General features: G+C 45.6%; 1 protein-coding gene and 1 long non-coding RNA gene across 17 annotated transcripts in view; both read left to right on the top strand.

Moving 5' to 3' along the window:
- The window catches only part of EML4 (EMAP like 4), a 150,007-nt gene extending 140,053 nt beyond the window's left edge, over positions 1 to 9,954 (top strand). For all 14 annotated transcript variants that reach the window (XR_014842088.1, XR_014842086.1, XR_014842087.1 and 11 more), the window contains 4 exons: positions 3,016 to 3,103; positions 3,593 to 3,691; positions 6,413 to 6,543; positions 7,170 to 9,954. Coding sequence is in view for 9 of the 14 variants with exons in the window: in XM_021087582.2 (XP_020943241.1) it covers positions 3,016 to 3,103; positions 3,593 to 3,691; positions 6,413 to 6,543; positions 7,170 to 7,643 (792 nt within the window). In the remaining 5 variants the exon portion in view is untranslated. The remainder of the gene's footprint in view (positions 1 to 3,015; positions 3,104 to 3,592; positions 3,692 to 6,412; positions 6,544 to 7,169) is intronic.
- LOC146404854 (uncharacterized) overlaps positions 1 to 23,670 on the top strand; it is a 1,116,837-nt gene extending 1,093,167 nt beyond the window's left edge. The window contains exon 3 of one of the 3 annotated variants that reach the window (XR_014842150.1): positions 19,241 to 23,670. This is a non-coding gene — a long non-coding RNA (uncharacterized LOC146404854). The remainder of the gene's footprint in view (positions 1 to 19,240) is intronic. The other 2 variants (XR_014842152.1, XR_014842151.1) reach the window with 2 other exon arrangements.
- The last annotated feature ends 293 nt before the right edge of the window (positions 23,671 to 23,963 follow it).

Here is a 23,963-nt window from a genome sequence, read left to right as displayed (position 1 = left end):
CCCTCAAACCAGCAAAGCACATCAAAAATGTGGTGGAAGTAGTTTCCTGGCAATCTAGCAGTTAAGGATCCAGCATTGTCATTGCTGTGGCGCTGGTTGCTGCTGTGGTGTAGGTTTGATCCCTGTCCTGGAACTTCCACATGCCATAGGCATGGAGGAAAAAAAAAAAAAAAAAAAACTGTTCTCTACAAGTATTCTCTAAATGTGATGTATTCTTTAAATTTTCAACATGATATTTATGAGCTTGATAAAATGGTTCTAAAGTTCATCTGAAATTTTCCACATACCACAAAACTATCAGAGTTGGCTGGGAATAGGCAGATAGACTAATGGAACAGAAAAGAGAATCCAAAAACAGACCTTGGTTTATATGGAAATTTACTAGATAATAAAAGAGGTATTTCAAATCAATAGAGGAACAATGGACTCTTCTCAACCTTCGTTGTCCAGCATCACAGCTACTAACCACAGCTTTGTTTATGAGATTAAATACAGTTCAGTTCCCTAGGAGCACTGGGCACATTTTGAGTACTCAGAAGCCACAGGTGACTGGTTGCCGCTGCACTGGAATGTGCAGATACACAGCATTTCATCACTGCAGAAAATTCCATTGGCTAGCACCACCCTAGGTGGTTGAGGGGACACCTGGCTACATAACATACTTAGGAAAAAATGCCCTGACTCAGCGCCTCTGGACTTAATTCCTCAGGTAACATTAATACACAGCCTGGGTTACAAACCTCCCTTTAGAGGATGACTTTCTATGCAATTGACAAAGATTTAGCTGAAATATTTCTTGATTTTCCAGGATGTACTCTCAGGCGCTATCACTTGGGACTGTTATTATGGTTACACCGTTCAGCTGCTTAAGGACAGTGATGAAATGCCAGCTTAGAATACTCTCCTGTTTCTCTTCAGGGAGACATACTTTTTGCCCCCAACCATGTCTGTGCCTTTGGGGTGATGTTTAAGGGTTTAGGCCCCAAGTTGCGCATGTGCTTTCATGGCCTGTGCATTGGGTGGGGCGAGGACACTCTGAGGTAGTGTCTGGAAAGGCAACATTATAGACTCCCAAGAAGCGGCTGCATCTATTCTTTGCTTATTTATTGGACTCCTTACCAGTGAAAACATATTCACTCTGTTTTCTAATATGAATTGATAACTTCACCAAGATCTTTTCTAAATTTAGGGACTTTCCTACTCAAGAGTTGCTTTTGACAATACTTTATATAGATTTACCATCTAAATACGTTCTGTGTCCAACACTGATGTGAATTACATGTGATAAATCCTCACAATGCTATTAAGGTCTTTTCGCAAAGATGCAAACAATGCTTCTGTGTTAGGATGAATACTTCTTGGAGGTCAGTATTTACCATGATTAGTAAGTCAAATCCTTCATTCATGTAACAGTGGTGTTCTTATCTTAGAAGCCTGGCTTCTCTGGGTGCCAGAGCCAGGCATCAGACTCATGGGAACACTATGAAAACAAACTGTGTGATCCCCATCTTCCTGCCATATTCAGGAAATATCCAAGAAACATATGCGTCTTTCTGGCATTGAAATTGGTTTCGCGTTAGGTTGGGAGGTTTCCCACGTGCCCAGCAAGTGATTCCCAACAACCCGTTTTCTAACATACCACCTAATCGCCAGTGATTTCAGGAAGCTTCACAGTTCTCAAAATCACATAATTTAAGTGTATAAATATGGGTATTTAGCATGCAGCACTCTGGTGGAGATTATGGATCTGAAGAGGTTTTAGGACATGTCATTAGACTTCGACAGACTACTGGAATAATTAAAATACTTTGTGTAAATCATTAAAAAAAAAAAAACTACCCCAAGGTATTTTAAATTTATTAACTTTAAAAACTATGTGAGCAGAAAGTAATTCAAAAAGTACAACAGAAATTAAATATGTTTTAGTACAGACTATAGGAGATAAGATTTTGAGTCTCCATTGACTTTGGTATAAACTATTAGACCTGTGTGATTTATCTGCAGTAGTTCATTGGATATCATCAAGTGCTTACATGTGGAGCCAACAAAATGTCATTTAGTAATGTTTTGTTTGAATTTCCAGTGTTAGTAAAACCTAGGCAGAAGCTCTCTGATGGCCTAGCGGGTTGGGAGCTCTCTGATGGCCTAGCGGGTTGGGAGCTCTCTGATGGCCTAGCGGGTTGGGAGCTCTCTGATGGCCTGGCGGGTTGAGGCTCCTGCGTTCTCACCGCTGTGGCTCTGGTTGCCGCTCTGTGGCGTAGGTTCAGTCCCTGGCCCAGGAATTCCCACATACTGCCTGTGTGGCAAAAAAAAAAAAAATACAAAAAAAAAAAAAAAAAAAAAAAAAAACAAGAGAGAACCTGAAATAAACATTGCAACTCTCATTTAAAAAAAAAAGAAAGAAAGAAAAAGATCACTGTCTTATTTAAGGAGTCAGATGATTACTGCATCCAGCTGTTCAGAGGGAGTGCCATGTTGGTTAACTTTTCCCCAAAAGTAGTCTTTGGAGATAGGAGCTTTCCCTCGATCTCCATGTGACTGTGGCTGTGCCACGGGTGCCAAGGAAGCAGCCCAAGAAAAATAGTCTATACACAACCTAGAACCAGTACTTTGTTCTCAAAAATGAAGTCACTTTAATTAGAAACACTAGTAACTTGCAGTAATGCCTGAGGTTGCAGTGTCTTCTAAGGCATAAGTTTGAGAGACTGTCTGTCCTGGGCCAGGTGGTACCTGATGCTGGTATCTGGGTGGAAAGACTAGCAAGATGCCCCCAGGTTCCAGGTGCTTAATGCTTCCACTGTGGTCAGAGCTCTTTAGTTCCTTGGCTCCCAAGAACATAGGGTGAAGAACTAAAGACTTGCTGTGAGCCCTGTTCAGTTCCAGAGGCTGTGATACTGTTCTCTGTACTTGAAAGATTCCCGGTGAATGGCTACTCAGAAGATGGTATTGACTACTGTGAAACTGTATTGTTCAGAACTTGAAATGCTTTCTAATAGTCGGTGTGTTACTTCCTAGGGACATTCCAGCTATATCACACACCTTGACTGGTCCCCAGAAAACAAGTATATAATGTCTAACTCGGGAGACTATGAGATACTGTACTGTAAGTATGAATGGTCACGTACTGTAGAAATGTGTCTGTTGGGGCGGTAATGAGCAGGCTGCATGGAATCTATTGTGCAGCCACTGCACACTGGGCCCTCCAACCTGACGAAGCAGGTGCGCTACTTGGAGCTGGCTAAGGAATGAGAGTCTCAAAGAAAGTAATGAGTTCACTTAAATGTCATAAATTATTCAGGGAGACTGATCCTGCTGTGAATGGCTCTGTACTTAACAGCCTTTCCTGGTGGGAGGAAGGAGTGTAATGGATGGGAATTTATGCTTTTTAAAGAAAAAGGAACTTTGGTGGGAAATGGTTTGTAGTTCTATAAACCCTATTAAATAACTTTCTTTTCCTTTTCAAGTATGCCTTAATGTTTTTTGGTGTATGGATTATAAATACAAGTAAACATGGCTCGTTTGAATCAAAATGCATTTTCCAATATATTTGTACACGGCACGATGATTATACTTCCTGTTTCTAAATTTAAAGGGGACATTAAAGAGAACTGCAAACTAATCAGGAATCGATCACACTGTAAGGACATCGATTGGACAACATATACCTGTGTGCTAGGCTTTCAAGTCTTCGGTAAGGACACGACGACCCTTGATGGGGAAAGGCGGTTTGTGGGGGCTTTACATATAATGCTTGCTTAACTTTCTAAATGGAAAATCGGCTACCTGGGTTCTTTAGTGTTCACTTTTTTTTTTATTTTTAAGGGCCCCACTTAGGGCATATGGAAATTCCCAGGCTAGGGATCTAATCAGAGCTGCAGCTGCCAGCCTCTGCCACAGCCACAGCAATTCAGGATCCAAGCCACATCTGCGACCTACACCACAGTTCACAGCAACGCCAGATCCTTAACCCGCTGAACAGGGCCAGGGATCAAACCCGAATCCTCATGGATACTAGTCGGGTTCATAACCCGCTGAGCCACGACGGGAACTGCCAGTGTTATCACTTTTAATGGCCAATTCAGAGAAGTTAAATGTATTAGGATTGAACCAATACAAGGTTTATTCTCTACAGAATCTAGCAGACTTTTGGTCCCCAATAAATGTGAAAGATAATTGAAAGGGAAAAGCTTTTACATAATAGTATAGATTGCCTTATGTTTTTTTTCCTTCAGTTGAAAAATCGAAGCTTTCAAGTTTGTAAAAACATTTTCAAAATAAGTTTCATTGAGATATCATTCATACTATATAATTTCCCTATTTAAAGTGTACAATTAGGTGGTTTTGGCATATTCTCAGAATTGTACAGCCATCATCACTGTAATTTCAGAACATTTTCATTGCCCCAAAAAGAAACTCTCTGCCCATTAGCAGTGACTCCCCACCTCCCCCTCTACAACCCCCCAGCAACCACTGATCTACTTTCTTTTAAGGATTTGCTTGTTCAGGACAGTTCATATAAATGGAGTCATACAATATATTACCCACTGAGACTGGCTTCTTGCCATTAGCACAAAGCGTTCAAGGGCCATCATGTTGGAGCATGGAGCACTGCTTCATTTCATGGTGGGATGATATCCCCTTGTATGGCTGTTCCACATTTTATCATCAGTTGATGGACACTTTGGTTGTTTCCACTTTTCAGCCATTGTGAATAATGCTGCTGTGAACAGTCATGTGCAAGTTTTCGTGTAGACGTGCTTTCATTCTCCTGGGTATATACCTAGGAGTGGGATTGCAGAATCAAATGGTAACTAACTCTGTGTCTCACTTTTGAGGAACTGCCAGACTGTTTTCCAGAGCAGCTACACCATTTACGTCCCACCAGCAGCGTATGAAGGTTCTCTGCTCCACATGCCTGTCAGCAGTCGTTAATCTTTTGTGTGTGGGTGTCCACTTGTCCCAGTACCATTTGTTTACATTTAAGACATTTTAGTAGCTATTAAAGCTAAAATTTGGAGATGATTCCTAATCTGATGTTTTGGACATTTCCAGAAATCTGCCCTTTGACAGTTTTCTGTTTTTAACCAATTTGTAAAAATCCTTCTGAGAAAGTTAGAAGATAAATGGAAAAGTTAAAATAATCAAGCCTGTTTACATAGAATTAAAAGGATATGTTAGGAGTTCCCTTATGGCTCAGAGGGTTAAGGATCTGGCAGTGGCCTGGGTTTGTTTGATCCCTGGCCCAGGAGCTTCCACATGCCAGGGGGAAAAAAAAAAAAAAAAGGAAAGATGTTATGCTCAGTTATTAGAGTACTGGACATGGATGTGGCACCAATACCTAAAGCAGTGCCGAAAATACTAGGGCTTTTCCCTTTAACAGTGTGTCTCTGCCCTCTGAAGGCGGACTCCCCTCCATCCCGACGGTATATCTGAACATTTCTTTATGCTATGGTGCATTAGAAAAATAATAGGTACTTGTTCTGAACACAGCTGCTGTAGAGGTGGAGAGGCCTACTGGGCTAGAAAGAAATTAAAATAACCTTGACTTGTCCATAAACAATTTCATTATTTTGGGTGAAGCTGAAGCAGTGGCCAGTAGCTGGTAAAGTACCTAGTTATGTTAATGAAATAGTATTTGATTTACTTATTAAGAGATGTTAGTTAAGTGTTCCAACTTGTCTTTAGTAAGTTTACCAAAAAAAAAAAAAAGTGTTCTCTAGAATAGTACTGAGCTACATACAGGAGGCCAGCCTCTCAGATGATACACATTTTAAATCTAGTTTAGCAGAGGTTTGTGCTCATTGTGTTGAGCATAATCTCCAGTGCCTCATAGTGATTCAGGGTAAACTTGGTATATCAACCTTTGGACATAAATAATAGTTCCAGGAAAATTCCGTGGACAGCATGGTAGACATGGATGGCCTATGCCTCAGAATCTCTCTGAGGTTTTTTAAAGAGCCTGCCTGAAAAGGACAAATGAATAGGTGTAGAAGTTCTACACAGATTACCCAGAGTCCACTTTGCACAATCAGGGCTGTGGCATTGTCTCTGCACTTTGCTGCAGAAATAACTGAGAATTTCCCCTCCACCTAGAAACTTAGGGAACTCTTAATGCTCGGGGGAGACAAGCTAAAAACTAAAATTATTTATTAGCACCACCTGCTGGTTACCAGTGAGTACTTATGAGTGTAAAGTCTTAAATTTTCCATCTTGAGGTTATTTGTTTATTATTAACTAGATTTGGGGTAAAATCTCATCATCTGAAAGAAGTTTGGAGCCATAAGGAAGTTTAGCAGCTAAGAATTTGAATATAGATGAAAATTAGCAAGATTCTAAAACAAACACATGTAGCATGACAGTTGTATTTTTCAGGCTAATTTTTCTCCCCCACCCCCATGTTCCCATATCAAAGGTGTCTGGCCAGAAGGATCCGATGGGACAGATATCAATGCGCTCGTGCGCTCCCACAATAGAAGAGTGATCGCTGTGGCTGATGACTTTTGCAAAGTCCATCTGTTTCAGTATCCCTGCTCCAAAGCGAAGGTAAAATCAGTTTAATAAAGACTAGTGTTATAGGGCCTTTGGAAGTAATTTTGTGTCGGTAGTGAGAAGAGTTCTGTAGGGCTGCTGATGACTGTCTAATACTAGACACGGGGAGAAAATGGGGCCATCTGTGAGCATCCAAGCAGGCAGCACTTGTCTTTTCCTTCCTCGAGGTAAAGGAGACAACAGAGAAGGCAGCTAGTGATGTTTTATTCATTTTTGTTTATTATCCAAATTTGTTCATTTTAAAGTATTTGTGACACATGATCAGCGATATAAAACTCCTAAATCATCTGTAATCATGTATAACCTAGTGAATTCTCCCTCAATCATCTCAGTAGGAGAGTTAACTAAACTCTAACAAAGTATACCAACTTGACATCCAAAAGAGACTTTTTTTTTTTCCCAAAGTCTAAAAGTATAGCTGTCCAGTGACATTTTCTCCCATATGAATAGATATTAAAAGGAAATTACTGCTGACTTTATTCCTCAGAGTTAGTGACTTGTCCTTTTGATCAGCATTACCTGTTTCACAAGCTGAATGACCCTCCCTAACTCAGTCACCTCCACTGCTGTCAGCAGGCACGTAAAGAGTGAGTTTAATTTTCCTGATTTGCTTCCTGTAGGCTCCCAGTCACAAGTACAGTGCCCACAGCAGCCATGTCACCAATGTCAGTTTTACTCACAATGACAGTCACCTGATTTCAACTGGTGGAAAAGACATGAGCATCATTCAGTGGAAACTTGTGGAAAAGTTACCTCTGCCTCAAAATGAGATTGTAGCGGATACTACGCTAACCAAAGCCCCCATCTCTTCCATTGAGAGCATCATGCAGTCCGATACTCCCACGCCACCTCCTTCCCAGCCCTCAAATGAGACAGCTGAAGAAGAAAGTAGGGTAAGCAGTTCTCCCACACTTCTGGAGAACAGCCTGGAACAGACTGTGGAGCCCAGCGAAGGCCGCAGCGAGGAGCAGAGCGAGGGGGGCAGTGAAGAGCTGGGCGAGCCTGTCTGTGAAGAGCCAGCCAGTGAGATAAGCGAGGAGCACGGCGAAGCCGCTCTTCCCGAGGACCAGCAAGACCCCTCACCCCTGTCCTAACACCAGGGCTTCAGTGCGGTTCACTTTCTTCCTTCAACTGCATGTGGTCTGGTGACAGTTCAGGTAACAGGCCAGGAAGTGATGGAGAGTCACTATTGGTGGAGATTCTGGTTTCCACGTAATCTGTTTTCAATAGTCTTATCTTCCGTCTCTTAAATGCAGTCGATCTAAAGGTTCAGTTTGGTGTGTGTTAAAAATTAACCAAACTTAATAGGAAAAGACTGAAACATTAATTATGTCTCAGAAATTACTGTGTGAGTGCTGTGATGTAAATACTGGAAACAAAAACATCAGTTGTATAGATATAAACCCCTTGCTATCAGAACAGGTTTTCTTCAGGAACAACCAGAGGCATCACAGACACTGTTACTCATCTGCTGGCTCAGACTATGCTATGTTTTTTTTTCCTAACGCTGAAAAAAGAAGTCAGGAAAAAAAAAGAAAAACCAAAAAAACCTTTTAGTTAAGAAAAACTTCAGTTTTGCCACGAGCAGTGGTGTTGCCTTCTTGAATAACACCACCATTTCCTTAGCCTGCCAGTAGATGTCCAGATGTGCTTGATAGTGTACTACGTAGGTGCTGCCTTTTCTAAGTCAGAGTGAGGAATAGTCCCTTTATTTCCTGTGTGCAAAATATCTATATTTTATCTTAGAGCTAAGAAAGCAGTGGTTTGTTAAAGAGCTTTTAATGTATATGAAACTGTTGATACTCAGAAATAATGGATTCCTCCAAGGATTCCTTTACCGGCCTAAACATTTTCAAATGTTTGGCATTCAAGTGACTAGAAGAGAAAAAACCGCATGCCTATAAAGCTAAATAAATTTGGCTAATTTTAGCTTAGCCTTCATCCTAATTTGTTCCCTCAGTAACAGAGATATTAATACAGTAAATTTAAGATTGAATTGGTGCTTGAAATTCATTGGTTTAGTTATAATTTTTATACAGATTGAGGGATAAAATACTCAGCAAATTGCAAATTTTTTATAGGAGTGTTCAAAATAGTAATTTTTTTATAAATTGCATACTTAACAGACTTGCTCTGTATGGTGATTTTTTTCTTTGATGGAGTTTTGCTATAAGCCCTGCAACTCTGATGTGGCTGTCCTCTGCTGTTTTGGGCAGTGCATGTATTATTATGCATTGGATAGTTTTTTTAAGTTTTGTCAGATGATTATGTTTTCCTTAAGTGTATGTTTCCTATTTTCAAAATAATTACTGACAAATATGCATTTCCTATATATTTGTTTATACTTTGATTATAAAAAACTTTGTTTTATTTTTTAACTTGCTGCATTGTTTTGATATCTTTTTTTTTTTTTTTTGGTTAGATCATGTTTAGAAACTTTGGATGAGTTAAAAAGTCTTAAGTATGCAAGTGTTTACGTGATTGTGCCATTCCAAAGTGCATCAAAACTGTCATTCCCTTCTAGAATCTTCTCAGGAGTAATACAAATCAGGTATTTCATCACCATTTGGTAATATACAAACTCCAGTGAACTCCCCAGGACACTCACAACATTTGTATTCACATGCTGTGTGTAAGGGTGTGTGTATGTGTGAGGGGTGAGTGTATACACTTACTCTGTGTGTGTATCTCTATGGAAGACAGACGCCACATTGAAAATACTCCGTGTATCTCTGTGTGTCTTTGTGTCCATGTATATCTCTTTCCTTTTGTTTACAAACTGTTCAAAAAAAAAAAAAAAAAAAAAAAAAAAAAAAACCTCAAAGTAGTTCTCTTCAAAAGAAGAGATAGATTCCAAGGAACCCATCATTTTTCAGTCTGTACATAATTATCAGAGAGCAGCAGCAGTATCAGGCACATATATTTGCCTATCAGCTGTGGTGATTAAGTCATCAGGTCAGCATGTGCTCTTCCCTGTAAGGAAAATACTATGAGATGAACAAGTAATTCTAGAAGAAAAAGCATTTCCTTAAGTACCTGGGGGATACCGCTCTCCATGATAAGCAGGGAGTTTATCTGGGGACATGCGTCACCTTTGGGGTTGCTGTGTACAATGAGATTTATAATCGTGATACTCTTGGCTGGTAGTTTCAAGACACTACTAATACGCAGAAGGAGCTCCAGCTCTCAATTGCTGGCAACTACTGTTTAACAGTCAATGAAATCTGTGATAATGGTTGGAAGTGGGTGGGATTATGAAATTGTAGACGTTTTTAGAAAAACTTGTGAATGAAAATGAATCCAAGTGTTTCATGTGAAGATGTTGAGCCATTTCTATCATGCATTCCTGTCTCATGGCAGAAAATTTTGAAGATTAAAAAATAATGTTTCATTTGTCTCTCTAAACGTGTGTCTTGAGTCTTTTTTCATTGATGCTGCTAGTTCCCATGACTACCCAGTTATCAGAAGACACGGTTCAGAAGGGCACATTTATCAGTTGACCACTGCCATGGATACAGCGCTCTGGTAATGGACTCCATCGCATAATGTTAGAGGAAATTACTTCTGATTTATGCTTCCATCTAATAGGGCCCAGCTTTGTTTTAATTTGTGTCATGTCTGCGCTCTCTCTCTAATGTTTAACCTGGTGATCCTGGTTACCTGCCTGACCCCTTCCACTGCCCGCCTCCCCTGTGTCAGCCTGCGGGAAGTCCTTGACCTCAGTAGGACGCCGCTTCCCTGCTTTCTCCATCTCCCTGAGTTGCTGGGTGCTTCATCCCCTGTATACCACAACCATAACTTAGCTGCTACAAATTTTTCTTTATGAAGAATCACACTGAGTATTTTTTTCAATCGACTCCCCGGTTTTACAGTTTCTACATGGAAATGTAGGGTTTTCACTGTCACCTTATTCACTCTAGTGACTAGAATATATGTTCAGAGCCACTCACATGTACTGATCCCTGAGAGGCTGTCTTGGGGCAGGAATTCCTCTTTCACCAATTCGCAAACAAAAATGGCTGACAGGCAGCAATACAAACCCACTAAAGTGATTTTTTTAAAGAACAGCCAAAAAAGGAATTTGTTCGTGGGGAAATAACAGTGAGTTAGATCTTGAACACACTGAAGTGGTAGTGTAACTTCCACAAGGAACTGGGTTTCCTGCTTAAATCTGGGATTGAGTGAAGAGTGTTGTTAAGGACAAGAACAGGGTTTTAGGACAAAGGAGACCAGACACGCAGGCCTTGGGTGGAGCAGAACTGCCGCTGGAGGCCTCCCTGTGTGGCCAGCGTCCCAGACACCCTGAGCCCGTGGTGCAGAGCCTGTGGGCGAGGAGTGGGAGGGGAGGTTCAGGAACAGGCCCGCATTCGCTTACTGGGATGACCGCCACCCCAGGACTTTGTGTGATGTGACTTCGAAGCTGAAGCTCTTAAGAAACAGAAGGAAAGGATGAGAACGAAGATGTGCAGACACTGTGGAAAGGAGATGGGACACAGCAGAGGGCCTACGTCATCTCAGTCCTTGCGCTGCCCTCCTGTCACCATCACAGAAACAGGCCCTACACATGACACCAATGCCTAGGATGCCAAGGACTGGTGTCAAGGACCACAGAAGAAGTCAGGCATTTTTCCCAAAAACTGGGTGCAACCCTTTGTAAGGGACAGCTCCTGCTCTCCTCAGGGACTCAGGTAATGCTACACCTTTTGTGCTAATCAGTTCACCTTCTCCAAAGGAAACCTGCATTTCTACTTCACCCTCATTAGTAGATCCCTACAAAAATAACCTCTGATCTAAAAGACAGCGAAAGAACTAAAAGAGAAATAATCCCAAAAGAAAGTTTCAGTGTCTCCTCTAGAGACGTCAGTGTGTTTCATTTCTGTATCCACGGGCGACATCCTCAGGAGACCATAGCTTGCTGAACTGAACACATTTGTGGGTTTTGTTTTAATGTTACCAATTCAGAGATCTGGCAGACAAGCTTGAGAGGACCACTTCTCTATCTCAAAGGACAAAAACAAGAAATGGATGACAAATAACCCGAGTGGTTCAATGATTAAAATACGACACATCCAGGAGTTTCTGTGTGGCTCAGCAGGTTAAAAGGATCCCGAGTCACTACTGTGGCTCAGATTGTTGCTGAGGCATGAGTTTGATCCCTGGCCCGGGAACATCCACATGCTGTGGGCATGGCCAAAAATAAAATATGGCACATCCATAGAATTAAATGCTATATAATGGCAAGAGCTAACACTTAATGTAACACTGAAGTGCTTTCCATGTACTAACTCGTTCAATTCTTTCAACAGTCCTAAATTTATCTCCATTTTACAGATAAGGAAACCTACAGATGAGAAGCCAAGCAGCAAGTCCTTCCGCCCTGGGGCCAGCCCTGTGCTTTACTGGAGGTGCTTGCTGCACAACAATAATTGAGTGATTATTACTAACAAGAAAGAAACAGGTTAAAGTGGTAGGAAGGATCTGAGACTGGTATATAGAAGAACGACAGAAAGTCGTAGGCTTTGCAAAAGGCGCCTCTGGGCTCTGAGGGACTCTTCTCATCCCCCAACAGCTGGAGCACGGGGCAGAGTTTCCAGGCTGTGCTGGGACACCTGCCCTCTGCCCTTGCTGCCTTTCTTGGCTCCTATGCCCTCAGTTCCTGATGTTCAGTTTAAACCTATGGAGTGTGGAGACACTGCTCCCTTGTTTTCCAACCTTTGAGCAATTTCCATTTCACTGAAAAAGCAGTGTAGCAACTTTGCACTGCGCTGGTCAAGTGCTGCTTCCCCCTTAGTCCTCCGGCCTGGTGCGGCCACGGGGCTTTGATCTTGCCTCTCCTCTCCCTCAGCAATGTAAACATCAGTCCTGAAAATAGATTTTCCTAGGGAGCCGCCCAGAAACAGAGATGAATGTGCATAACTGCTGGCACTGAGGACTCCACATATCAGTGGGATTACACCCACTGATTTCAACTCCTGGCAAACTTCACTTTTGCAGGATCGCACTAAAGGAGCGAGAAACAACGTGAGTGCTGGAAGAAAGGGCCCTAGCAAGGAAAAATAACTTCTTAATAAGTGAAGCCCTCAGGTTTCCCTTGTGGCACAGGGAGTTAAGGACCCGCCCTTGTCACTGCAGTGGCTCGCCATCACTGCTACTGCGCAGGCTTAGTCCCTGGCCCGGGAACTTCCACATGCCTTGGGCATGACCAAAAAAATAGGAGTTTCCATTGTGGCTCAGTGGAAACAAACCCAACTAGTATCCATGAGGATACAGGTTCAATTCCTGGCCTCGCTGAGTGGCTTAAGGATCCACTGTTGCTGTGAGCTGTGGTGTAGGTCGCAGGTGCAGCTCGGGTTTGACCCCTAGTCTGGGAACCTCATGTGCCATGAGTATGGCCCTAAAACAGCAAAAAAAAAGATGTAGAAACTCCCTGTTTATGCTTTTAAAGGGTATATGGAAAAGAAAGTAAGCAAAAACAGAAAGTTTTTAATAAAAGTTCTGTCCTTGTGCACTTGATGTCCTCCATCTACGATCAAATAGAACACTACTGACGTGAAACGGTACCATCCGGCCCCAGAGTGCCTGCAGGAGAATTCCTAGCAGAGTGTGGGCCTGGAGGAGCCCCAGGCGAGGCCGGGACACTGCTGGTCAGAGGTGTGGCTGTAAAGCTGGGCTCTGGGAGCACAGAAGCTTCCCAGAGAGGCAGCCGATGCCTAGCTCTGCCCAGGGAGGGGTCCTACGCTTCACTGGGTCTGGGAGCTCTGCACCCCCTCTCCCTCCTCCGGGGTCCCCACTGGCTTCCCTTCTGCTGACTGGAGGGTCACTGGTGCTCACGCCCTTTTTTGGAAATGTCCTCTGAAGCTGCGCCATGGCTGCCTTCCCTCAGGTGTTCGGGCTGCATCACCTCCCCTTACTCAGAATTAATAAAGTGACAAGAAAAAGCATTCCACTCTTTAGCAGACCCTGGTGAAACTGCTGCAGAACGAGAGGAGGTATCAGGCCTTCTCCTGTGAGAGTGACGGCCCCCTGGTTTCACCGGCAGACCCATTTCCATGGGGCTCACTGTTTGCTGCCCATGAATATCTCAGCACCGAATCATTAGCAGGAGTGTTTGCCAGGCCTTGACATCTCCACTTAGAAGATGAATTCATTCTGAGCTGAGCCAAGAGCCCCTTCTGTCTTGGAAGAATGTGTTAGGGTTCAAAGCCTCACAGGGCCCTGGAGCACCAGTGAGATCTCACCCCAGTCCCACTCGAGGGTGGGTCAGCCCTTCTGCGGGGCCAAGTGAAGAATGTGACATAGGCTGTGATCAACAAGGCATTTCTCACTGCGGGCTGAGCGAGGTTTTGGCCCCATCTCCTTGGTCTCCGTCTGAGAGAGAGAGCAAGGGTTTGCCCACCAGGAGCATCTGATTCACGGGAGAGAAACATTGTGGCGCGCGCACGGCTCTGACCCCACCTGCCTTCGAAGTCCCTGGAATCCGGCATCTGAGGGCTGTAAGAAGCAGGTGGGCTGTTCCAACCTCGGGGTGCAGGGAAGGCTGTCCCCTCCGGGTGACGGGCTGGGCCTCTATCATGATAAACCATGTTTGCACTGAAGTATGACGAGCAGGGCGACAGACTGTTAGGAGAGCCTGCAGATGGTTCCATTAATAAAGCTGCCATTCATGGCCACTGAGGCTGAAGTGGTTTCTATGGGAAACCCTCACATTAAAATAGAAGGAAGTTATTTTAAATTAAATTATAGTAGTTAATAACATTTTTAATTAAACCTTATCAAATTTAAACACCGGGATTTGGCTGGGAGGACAACCAAAGAGCGGCCACCTGCACTGCGGGGAGCTGCGGCCCAAGCACAGGAGAGTTCTCAGGTATGCCCTTGACCTGAGGATCTTCGCTCTGCCCTGTTTGGATGCAGGGTTGGGGTCTGTGTTTTGCTGCTCATTCAACAGGGCTGAAGACACACTAGTGACCTTGGGAGGGCAGCCCCCAGGCCGCTCACTCTGGGATCCAGCCCAGCCTGGGCTTGAACTCAGGGCGCATGAGAGACACTGGTCCTCGTCCTCCTTCTTGAACAGCCTATCCTCTCCTGCCAGGTACATGCAGCTCTGAGGTCCTTTCCTCCCTCCCTCCATCCTCCCTCCTTCCCCTTTTCCCCTTTTTCCCTTCCTTCCGTTTTCCTTCTGAGGGAGAGCAGAAGATGCCAGCCCCAAAGATGCCACTTTGGTATGTTGGGTTTCTTGAGCTGGAGGCACCAGAAAAGCAGCCGATACAACGAGGCTTTCTCTGAGCCCCTCCCCCTCCCCCATCTGTGGAGACAGACGCTCCCAAAGGAACTTGATCCTCACAGATCCTCTCCCTGGAGTCTCATCCCCCAGGGGAGATGGACCCTCCTCACAGGAGAGGAGACCGGAGTCCACTCCACACCAGCTACGCCTGTCGCAGCCACCACACCTCCTACCCGCTCTTCAAAGGGCCCCTCATCTGCCCTAATACTCAGGTTCTCTCCCCCAGCAGGCCTCCCTCCCTGCCCCTTTCCCACTAACCCAGGGTTTAAGCCGGAATTCGAAGCCCCCTCGGGGAGCAGCACATCTTCCCGGGGTGTCTCCCCTGTACACGAGGTACACACGTTCATAAATTTGTCTGCTTTTCTCTGTTCATGTCTTTTACTACAGGGGTCTTGGCCAAGAACTCAGAAGGGTGGGAGAATCGCTTTTCCTCCCCTATGCTTCCATCTAACTTTTTTTTTTTTTTTTTTTTTTTTTTTGGTCTTTTTGCCTTTTCTAGGGCCGCTTCCTGCAGCATATGGAGGCTCCTAGGCTAGGGGTTGCATCGGAGCTGTAGGCGCCAGCCTGCACCAGAGCCACAGCAACACGGGGTCCGAACTGCATCTGCAACCTACATCACAGCTCACGGCAACACCAGATCCTTAACCCACTGAGCAAGGCCAGGGATTGAATCTGCAACCTCATGGTTCCTAGTCGGATTTGTTAACCGCTGCGCCACAACAGGAACTCCTTTCTTAACTTTTTAATGACTTTTTTAGATACAACTTAGAGTCAAGTGCAGAGATCTCAGGGCATCTGTGATGTGCCTCCACGTGCACGCACCCCCCAGATGACAGCTGCGTGCCTCTAGCGCCCGAGGCTGCCTGTGGCCCTCCCGGTGGAGAGGCTGGAGTAAGCTCTGTCCTGTCCTCTATCACCATCAACTGGTTCGGCCCGGTTTTGACGTTTACATAAATGCAACCACAAGGTAGGCTCTTTTGTGTCTGCTTCTTCCACAAAACATGATGGATGTTTTCCTTCTGTCCTCAGATCCTATGAGCCACCTCTTGTCCCCCACCTGCTCCTGAAATACCTGTATCTGCCCCTCTACTTCCTCAGCCCACACACCCCCTGACAGCACGCAGCACCAGGTTCCCACCGCCCTGCATCCCACCACCTCTCCAGTTCCCTCCAGTCCAGACCCCTGACCTCATCTCCAGACCCAAATGCCTACTGAATTCTTCACCTAGAGAGCTTACAGGGAATCCATTTTTTCCAACAAAACATGCCCTGCCCTGTTCACCTCCCATCTTGCATGTCCATTCACCAGGGGCCAGGCTAGGCCACCCCAGAAGCACCCAGAAGCCTACCTCACCTTTACTTCCAAAGCCCAACTAATCGTCGGCTTGCATCCACTGTGCTTCCTACCATCCCTGGGATCCATGCTTCTCTCCCCAGCCCCTGCCCAGGCCCTCATCTCTCAATTGAACTCTCATAGTAACTTTTTTCTTTTTGGCCACACCCACAGCATGCAGAAACTCCTGAGTCAGGGATCGAACCCAAGCCACAGAAGTGACAATGCCAAATCTTCAACTGCTAGGCCACCAGGGAGCTCCTCGTAGTAACTCTTAAGAGTCCACTGCCTCATGTCTTCCCTCTCCGATCTGTCTCCATAGCAACACCATGGATTCAAAAGAAGCAAAAGGATACCGGATTCTGTAGCCATCCACTCAAAACACACACTATTGCTCACCAACCAGAGTCCGCCCTCTCTGCCCGGCCCCTGGCCCAAGCCTCCCTCTCCTGTTTTGGCTCCTGACACTCTCCTCTTCCCACCTCCTCACCACACATCCAAGATGCTCACACACACATCAGCACGTGCTCTTCCCTCGGCCAACTGCCTTTCCCCACTGGACTGAGCAGGAAGCCACCTCCACATCACTGTGCAATGTACACAGCGCCCCTCTGAGAACGCACCTGCCTTCAAGGGCCCCGGCCCTGCCTCTGGACGGCGCTGCTGCACTTTGGTTGTGCCCATCATTCTCTGAGCTCTGGGGGCCAGTGACAGCGTCACCTCTCTCTGGTCTCTGCTGCCCAGCACAGAGTCTGACAAAATGGTGATTACAGAATGGATGGTGTGGGCTGTAAGGGTTCCTCTCGGTGAAGGTGGGACAAGTCCCTAGTCTGATAAGGAGACGGTGTGCCACTCCTCAGGTAACCCCAGATCTGTTCACGGAGAAGCCCTGCGGAAAAGACAACAGGGCAGCCGGCAGCCCACAAGGAAGAACAGAAAATTTGTGGGGAGCCAGAGACAGCCCAGGAAGCTGGGGCATCAGAGAAGAAGAGCCCGCAAGACTTCCTGCTCCAGCCCAGAAGTGGCCAGGTCGCCTGGCAGCACTAGGAACCCAGGACCTGAGCTGCTCTTGGGTCCGAAGCCTGAGGCACGCCCATCTACACAGGCGGCCCCTTCTGTTTCTAACAGCATCTGGCCCATTTCCTAGACCACAGTGAGCTGCTTCTAGGCCAGATCACAGCACGAGGTGGGCAAAGACCAGCAAGCCCTCCCCACGCCCTGCCACAATTCTTATTCCCAAGACACAAAAATACAGGGACGGTCCACACCTTAGACCTCTGCCCAGACTTGGAACTGAAGAAAGATCCCCCTTCCCTGCATCTTGCACTCTGGGAGCCTGGAAAGATCCACTCTGAGGAATCCTGGAATGGCCTAGAGATTCTTGGTTCCAATACCTCATGTCCATAACCATGCAGGAAAACAAAAAGAAAAAATATGCTGGATGACGAGGTACAGGTAAGTTCCACCTCCTCCCCTCTCCTGCTGAGGCCAGACTGGAGCCTGGCAGTGGTGGTTCCCTCAGGACACAGGTCCAGGAAGAAACCCAACCTCTCACTCAGCAGGAACGAGGCCACCCAAACCCAAACCGTAAAGGCTCAGGGAGAGTTAGGTCATAGTATGGTGACAGCAGCACACCCTCTCCAAAGCACGGCCCCCTCCCAGGAAGACCAGGCCTCACCTCCACAGGCCAAGTACACCAGGGCTGGGCATGCGACCTTAACCAGTCCCTCACTGGATCTCCTGAGGCCACAGGACGCATTTCCTGCCAATCACACACCTCAGCCCCAGCCCCAGCAGGAATTACCCACCCCAGGCCCCCTGCTGCAGCTATGGCTGTGCCTACTTTTCCTGGCGCAATTCTTCCTGATGCTCAGTGAACAGGACCTGACTAAGGGAGGGGTGGGCAGACACATAAAGTTATGAACTGATTTCCCAAGTGACCATTTCTTTAAGGACATGATTCCAGAGAAGAAAAGGGAGCAGACACCAAGCATAAACAAAGGCTCTTCTGTGTGACTCTACTTTCATTAGAATGACAACTAATTGAAAGCAATTTAATGTTGGTTCATGAAAGGTTAATGGAATTCATGTTTTGGAGATACTGACTGCAACACAGACTTAGCCAGAAACACAAATCTAACCTTTATTCTCTTTAATTATTCGGTCAGAATAATTTCCTGGGAGCAGGTTTAGTCTCTGGATGGCTTTAATTAAACACCACTGAACTTTGAAGCTGACATCAGCTCATCTAGCTGCAACTCAATTTTCAAATTAATCTGGTGTCTAACAGAGAGGTTTTGTGGCCTAAGCAGGGGAGACGGGGAGCGGAAGACAGGCTTAGAGCCTGACAGGTATGAACCAGCTCTGGAACATCTTGCATCTTTCCCCCACCCCTCCAGTGGCAAAGCACTTCCATGCCCTGTGCCAGGAGCTCCCTAAGGAGAGGGGCCCAGGCTGAGCTGGGCAACCAAGCTGCCTCCTTCCTTGGCTCCACTCTCTTAACAACTTGAGTATAAGCCTGGTATAGCCACACCCTGAAGGGGGGAGCTCCAGCCAGCAGCCCCAGCCCAACCACCTCCACTCCACTCTCCTACCTGCCCCTGCATCTCTCCCTCTCCTCCCTGGGGCAGAAATGTGTGAAGAGCCATGGAGACACCTTCACTGCCTGGCTAGGGGCCCTCAGGTAACTCCCCTATTTTTCCCCCATTCCCCAACCTCCCTTCTGGCACTCCACCCAGGCTCCAGGTACTGGCCTCTTTTTTTCTGCCTTTGAAAACACATGCCCCTAATTTTGTCAGTTGTTCTTTGTAGGCATATCATGTCCCTTTTGCAATGAGCTTTTTTTTTATTATTATTTTTAAATTTTTTTGCTTTTTAGGGCCACACCTGCGGCATATGGAGGTTCCCAGGCTACTAGGGGTCTAGTCGGAGCTGTAGCCGCCGGCCTACACCACAGCCACAGCAACGCAGTATTTGAGCCGTGTCTGCGACCTACATCACAGCTCACAGCAATGCCGGATCCTTAACCCACTGAGTGAGGCCAGGGATCGAACCTGCAACCTCGTGGTTACTAGACAGATTCGTTTCTGCTGCACTACAATGGGAACTCCTGCAATGAGCTTCTGCTTCTTTCTAAAACTGTTCTCCTGCTGACCAGGAGGCAATCCCACCACTTCTTACTCATAGCTTGAGCCAGGTCGGACGGCTTCCCTCAGAATGGCATTTGGAGTGGGCGAGTAGTGGCAAGCAAGTAGGCAAGCTGGACTGAACTTGCCGGACAGTGTGAAGGACCTGCATGTCGGCCCTGAGGTAGAGCCATATGACCATGCCAACGCTCAGTGTCAGGGACAAGGTCAGGGCAAGGGATGGCATGATGTCCAGGAGGGTTGTGTCAGAACTTGAAGGGAAAAAAAAATAATCTAGTTCCCTGGTGGCCTAGCAGTTAGGGATCTGGCGTTGAACTGCTGTGGCTCAGGTTCGTTCAGTCCCTGGCCTGAGAACTTTTGCATGCCACGGGTACAGTCCCCCCCACCCCCAATTATTTTTCTAGAGAATGATACTCCCAGCCACTTTGCTTGCCCCGTTTCCATTAGCATTTTGCAGCAGCTTCCTTAGATATCAGCTCTAACAGACTCTGGACCCTGAGCAAGGAGCATCTGCTCTCAATCTACTCAGCCCAACACATCCTGCATCAACACAGCACCCCACATACCCCAGAGCCCCACAAAGGCCAGGATTCCTGACTCGAGCCTATGCAAGTGACAGCTGCAAATGACCATCCCCTCCAATCCTCAGCCGGGAGGTGGCTGAGCCACCCCAGGTGCTCTGTTGGTATAAGGAGAGCCAGGGTCAGCTGATGATCCCTCACAAATGCAGAGCGCACCTTGCTACAGCCAAAGCAACATGGGGCCCAGAACAGAAGCCACAGCCGGGCTTCCCCCACCCGTACCCAGCCAGGGGCAACCTATCCTCAAGCAACCAAACCCACCAGTCCCACGGAGCTCGCAGATAGGACAGGTGAGGGATAACCACATCATTCCTCCCTAACAAGACAGTTTCTGGACCATATGGTTTACCAACCCGAAGAGACCAAGAGACAACCTGAAAAGAAGGACCTAAAAATAATTCTTAAAGGAGTTTCCCTAAATATAATCACGATGCCTCGCTTACACAGGCAAAGGTATCTGAATCATCTGGGGTTCCCTGGTGCCTAGCAGTGCGTGCTTCTGCACACCAATTACATAACTGGAAGAAGCAGAGGACTGGTGGAAGTCCCTAATGATTGACCAAGGGTTAGAGGTGCCCCGGATGACCAAGGATGACGGCCACTGAACCTGACAAGAGGAGCACTAAGGACAGGGCCCCACTTCTCAACCCTGACATGGGCAATCTTTGGTGCTAGATTAAAGAGTGCTCCAACCCAGGATACGTGTGGTCAAAATGTCAAATAAATGGATGACACCACTGGGACCAAATACTATGAGCATTTCTAAGCAGTCAATCATTATTGACACTGAATAACCTTTCGTTACTGAATATCAAAGGCCAGAGAGTGAAAGGCGTACACAGCTTCCAGAAATAGGAAAAGGCCAAAGGAAGACTTGGAGATTAGGACCCTCAACATGGGACAAGCTTGAGAAGCCTGCCCAGGGCTACACACACAAAAAGGGGAGAAACAGTGTATAAATCAAAGAAATCCTGCCAATGTTATAAAAGCCACTCCCACCTCCACCAGGCCACTGACAGCTTCACACTGGAGTTACAGTGGATGAAGGACCAGAAAGGGAAAGGAAAGCTTATCAGACCTGGAGAGGGAATTTGGCTGACAGAAAACAAAAGAGTGAACAGGCACTTCTTTGAAAGGAAAAGTATCAAGCAGTCATTTCGACCTTTCTTGCTCTTGTTCACCCTAAAAGAATTTTAAAAAGCGATGTGTACCCCTTTTTATTATGTAAGCTTAACATCTAAAGTTTTTCATTATAAGGGTAAGAAAGGCAAGACGACAGAATAGGAGGACTCAAACTCACTTCTCATGAAAACAGCAAAATTACAACGAACGGCTGAAAAACCACCAGTAAAACAGACCAGAAGCTACCAAAAAAGATATCCTACAACCACAGACAAAGAAGCCACATCGAGATGGTAGGAGGGGCACTCTTGCAATACAAGCAATCCCATACCTGTCAGGAGTGACCCACAGCCTGGCCAATGACTATATCCCAGAGTCTCTGTAATAGGAGTGAAAGTTCTGAATCCCACATCAGGTTCCCCAGCCATGGGGATCTGGCATTGGGAGGAGGGGGAGGAGAAGGAGGAGCCCCTACAGCATTTGGCATTGAAGGCAGGGGGGCTTGTGTGCAGGAGCTCCACAGGACTGGGGGAAAGAGAGCCTTCATTCTTGGAGCATGCACGCAGCGTTTCATGTGCACTAGGTCCCGGGGCAAAGAGGGAACGCCATAAGAATCTGGGTCAGACCCTACCTGCAGGTCTTAAAGGGTATCCTGGAAAAGCAGAGGGTGGCTGCTGCTCACTGTAGAGAAAGGACAGTGGGAGTGGAGGTCCTGGGAATAACCACTGGCATGAGCTCCCCTGGAAGCTGTCATTTTGGAAAAATCTAGCCCCACCCATCAGGGCTGAGAAGCACAGGCCAAACAAAAAGGGTGGGAACAAAGCTCCACCTCTCAAACAGGCTGCCTAAGGTCCTCCCAGGCACAGATCCACCTCTAATCACACCCAGAGACAGAGCCCCACCCACCAGAAGAGAAGACTCGGCTCCATCTAGCAGTGGGCAGGCACCAGTCCCTCCCATCAGGAAGCCTGCCACGAGCCCCTTTATCAACGTGACCCCCAAGGAGGCAGACACCAGAAGCAAGACAGGCTACAACCCTGCAGCCTACAAAAAAGAGACCACACAAAAAAAACTATACAAAACAAAAAGGAAGAGAAAGAATGTATACCTGTATGTGTAACTGGGTCACCTTGCTGTACAGTAGAAAATTGAGAGAACACTGTAAACCAGCTATAATGGAAAAAAATAAAAATTAAAAAAAAAGAAAGAAAAGGCAGAGAAACATGACTCAGATAAGGGAATAAATCAAAACCCTAGAAAAACACTAAGTGAACTGGAGATAAGCAACTTCTATGAAAGAGACGTTAGAGTAATGACAGTAAAGATGATCCAAGATCTCAGAAAAAACTGGAGGCGAAGATCTACAAACTACAAGAAATGTTTCAACAAAGAAACAAAGATTTAAAGGTTAAACAAGGGTAGGATCAAGACGGCAGAGGAGTAAGATGAGGTGCTCACCTTATCCCACATACACATCCTGAAAAACCACCTACATATAGAACGATTCACACAGAACATCTAAAGAACACTGGCAGAGACCCTAAACCTCCACAAAGGGCAAGAAACCTCTCCACATAACTGGGTAGAACAAAAGGAAAAAAAAGAGAGAAAGAGAAAGGAATCAGGACGTGACTAGCACTCCTGAGAGGGAGCTGTGAAAGAGGAAAGGAACCCACCCCCTGGGAAGCCACCCAACTGATAGGGAGATCAGCCGAGACAGAGGGACCTCAAAGCTTCAGAGAGGAGTTCCCATCACGGCACAACAGAAAAAAAAATCTGACCAGGAACCACAGGATTGCAGGTTTGATCCCTGACCTCGCTCAGTGGGTTAAGGATCCAGCATTGCCTTGAGCTGTGGTGTAGGTCAGACGCAGCTCGGATCTAGCGTTGCTGTGGCTCTGGCGTAGGCCAGCAGCTGTAGCTCCGATTAGACCCCTGGCCTGGGAACCTCCTTGTGCCACGGGTGCAGCCCTAAAAAGACAACAACAACAACAAAAAAAAAAAAAAAAAAAAAAAAAAAAGCTTCAGAGAACAGTGCAGCAGCTGGAATGAGGAGGGCAAAGCAGAGAGCCACACAGACCTCTGGTACCACCTCCCAGGACACCACAGCCTGAGATGCTCAGAAGAGAGGATAACGGAAATCACCCATTGAGGAGAGCAGACAGAAAAACAACTGAAAAAATATGAAAGCCATGTAAGACATCTATGGAGTAACATAAATTGGGCCAATCTACACATAATAGGGATTCCAAAGGGAGAAGAAAAAGAAAAGGGGATTGAAAAATATATTTGAAAAAATTATGACTGAAAACTTCCCAAATCTAAAGGAAACAGATATCAAGATACAGGAAGAATAGAGGGCCCCAAACAAGTTGAACCCAAATAAGCCCACACAAAAACATAATAAAAATGGCAGAAGTTAAAAACAAAGAGGATTCTAAAGGCAGCAATAGAAAAACAAACAGTTAATTATAAGGGAACCCCCATAAGGCTTTCAACTGATTTTTCTACGGAAACACTACAGGCCAGAAGAGAGTGGCATGATATATTCAAAGTTCTAAAAGGGAAAATTTTACAGCCTAGAAGACTCTATCCAGCAAGAATATCATTTAAAATAGAAGGAGAAATAAGGAATTTCTCCAAGAAACAAAAACCAAAAGAGTACAGCAATATCAAGCCCATTCTAAAAGAAATACTAAAAGGACTCCTCTAAATAAAAAAAGAAGTAAGAAGAAATAGGATGGAGAAAATCACAATTGGAAAGTAATCACTATAAGCTAGGATACAGATTTAAAAGGGGGGAAAAAACCTATTTCAAAAGCAATGAAAAACAAAAGGAACAGCAAAAAGATAAATATAAAAATGTCTAAAAAGTACATTAAGATCAAAAAGTATGGGAAAGGAAAGTAAGAAAATCTTTTTTTTTTTTTTTTAAGAATATGTTTGAG

Source organism: Sus scrofa, chromosome 3 (genome assembly GCF_054392235.1).
Source record: "Sus scrofa isolate SSC_HxYL_T2T_F1_AM1 chromosome 3, Sscrofa_HxYL_maternal_Yorkshire_Landrace_v2.0, whole genome shotgun sequence".
In the NCBI taxonomy this organism is placed as follows: Eukaryota; Metazoa; Chordata; class Mammalia; order Artiodactyla; family Suidae; genus Sus; species Sus scrofa.
The sequence above is the reverse complement of the archived record's forward strand: the minus strand, read 5'-3'. Positions and strand labels throughout refer to the sequence as shown.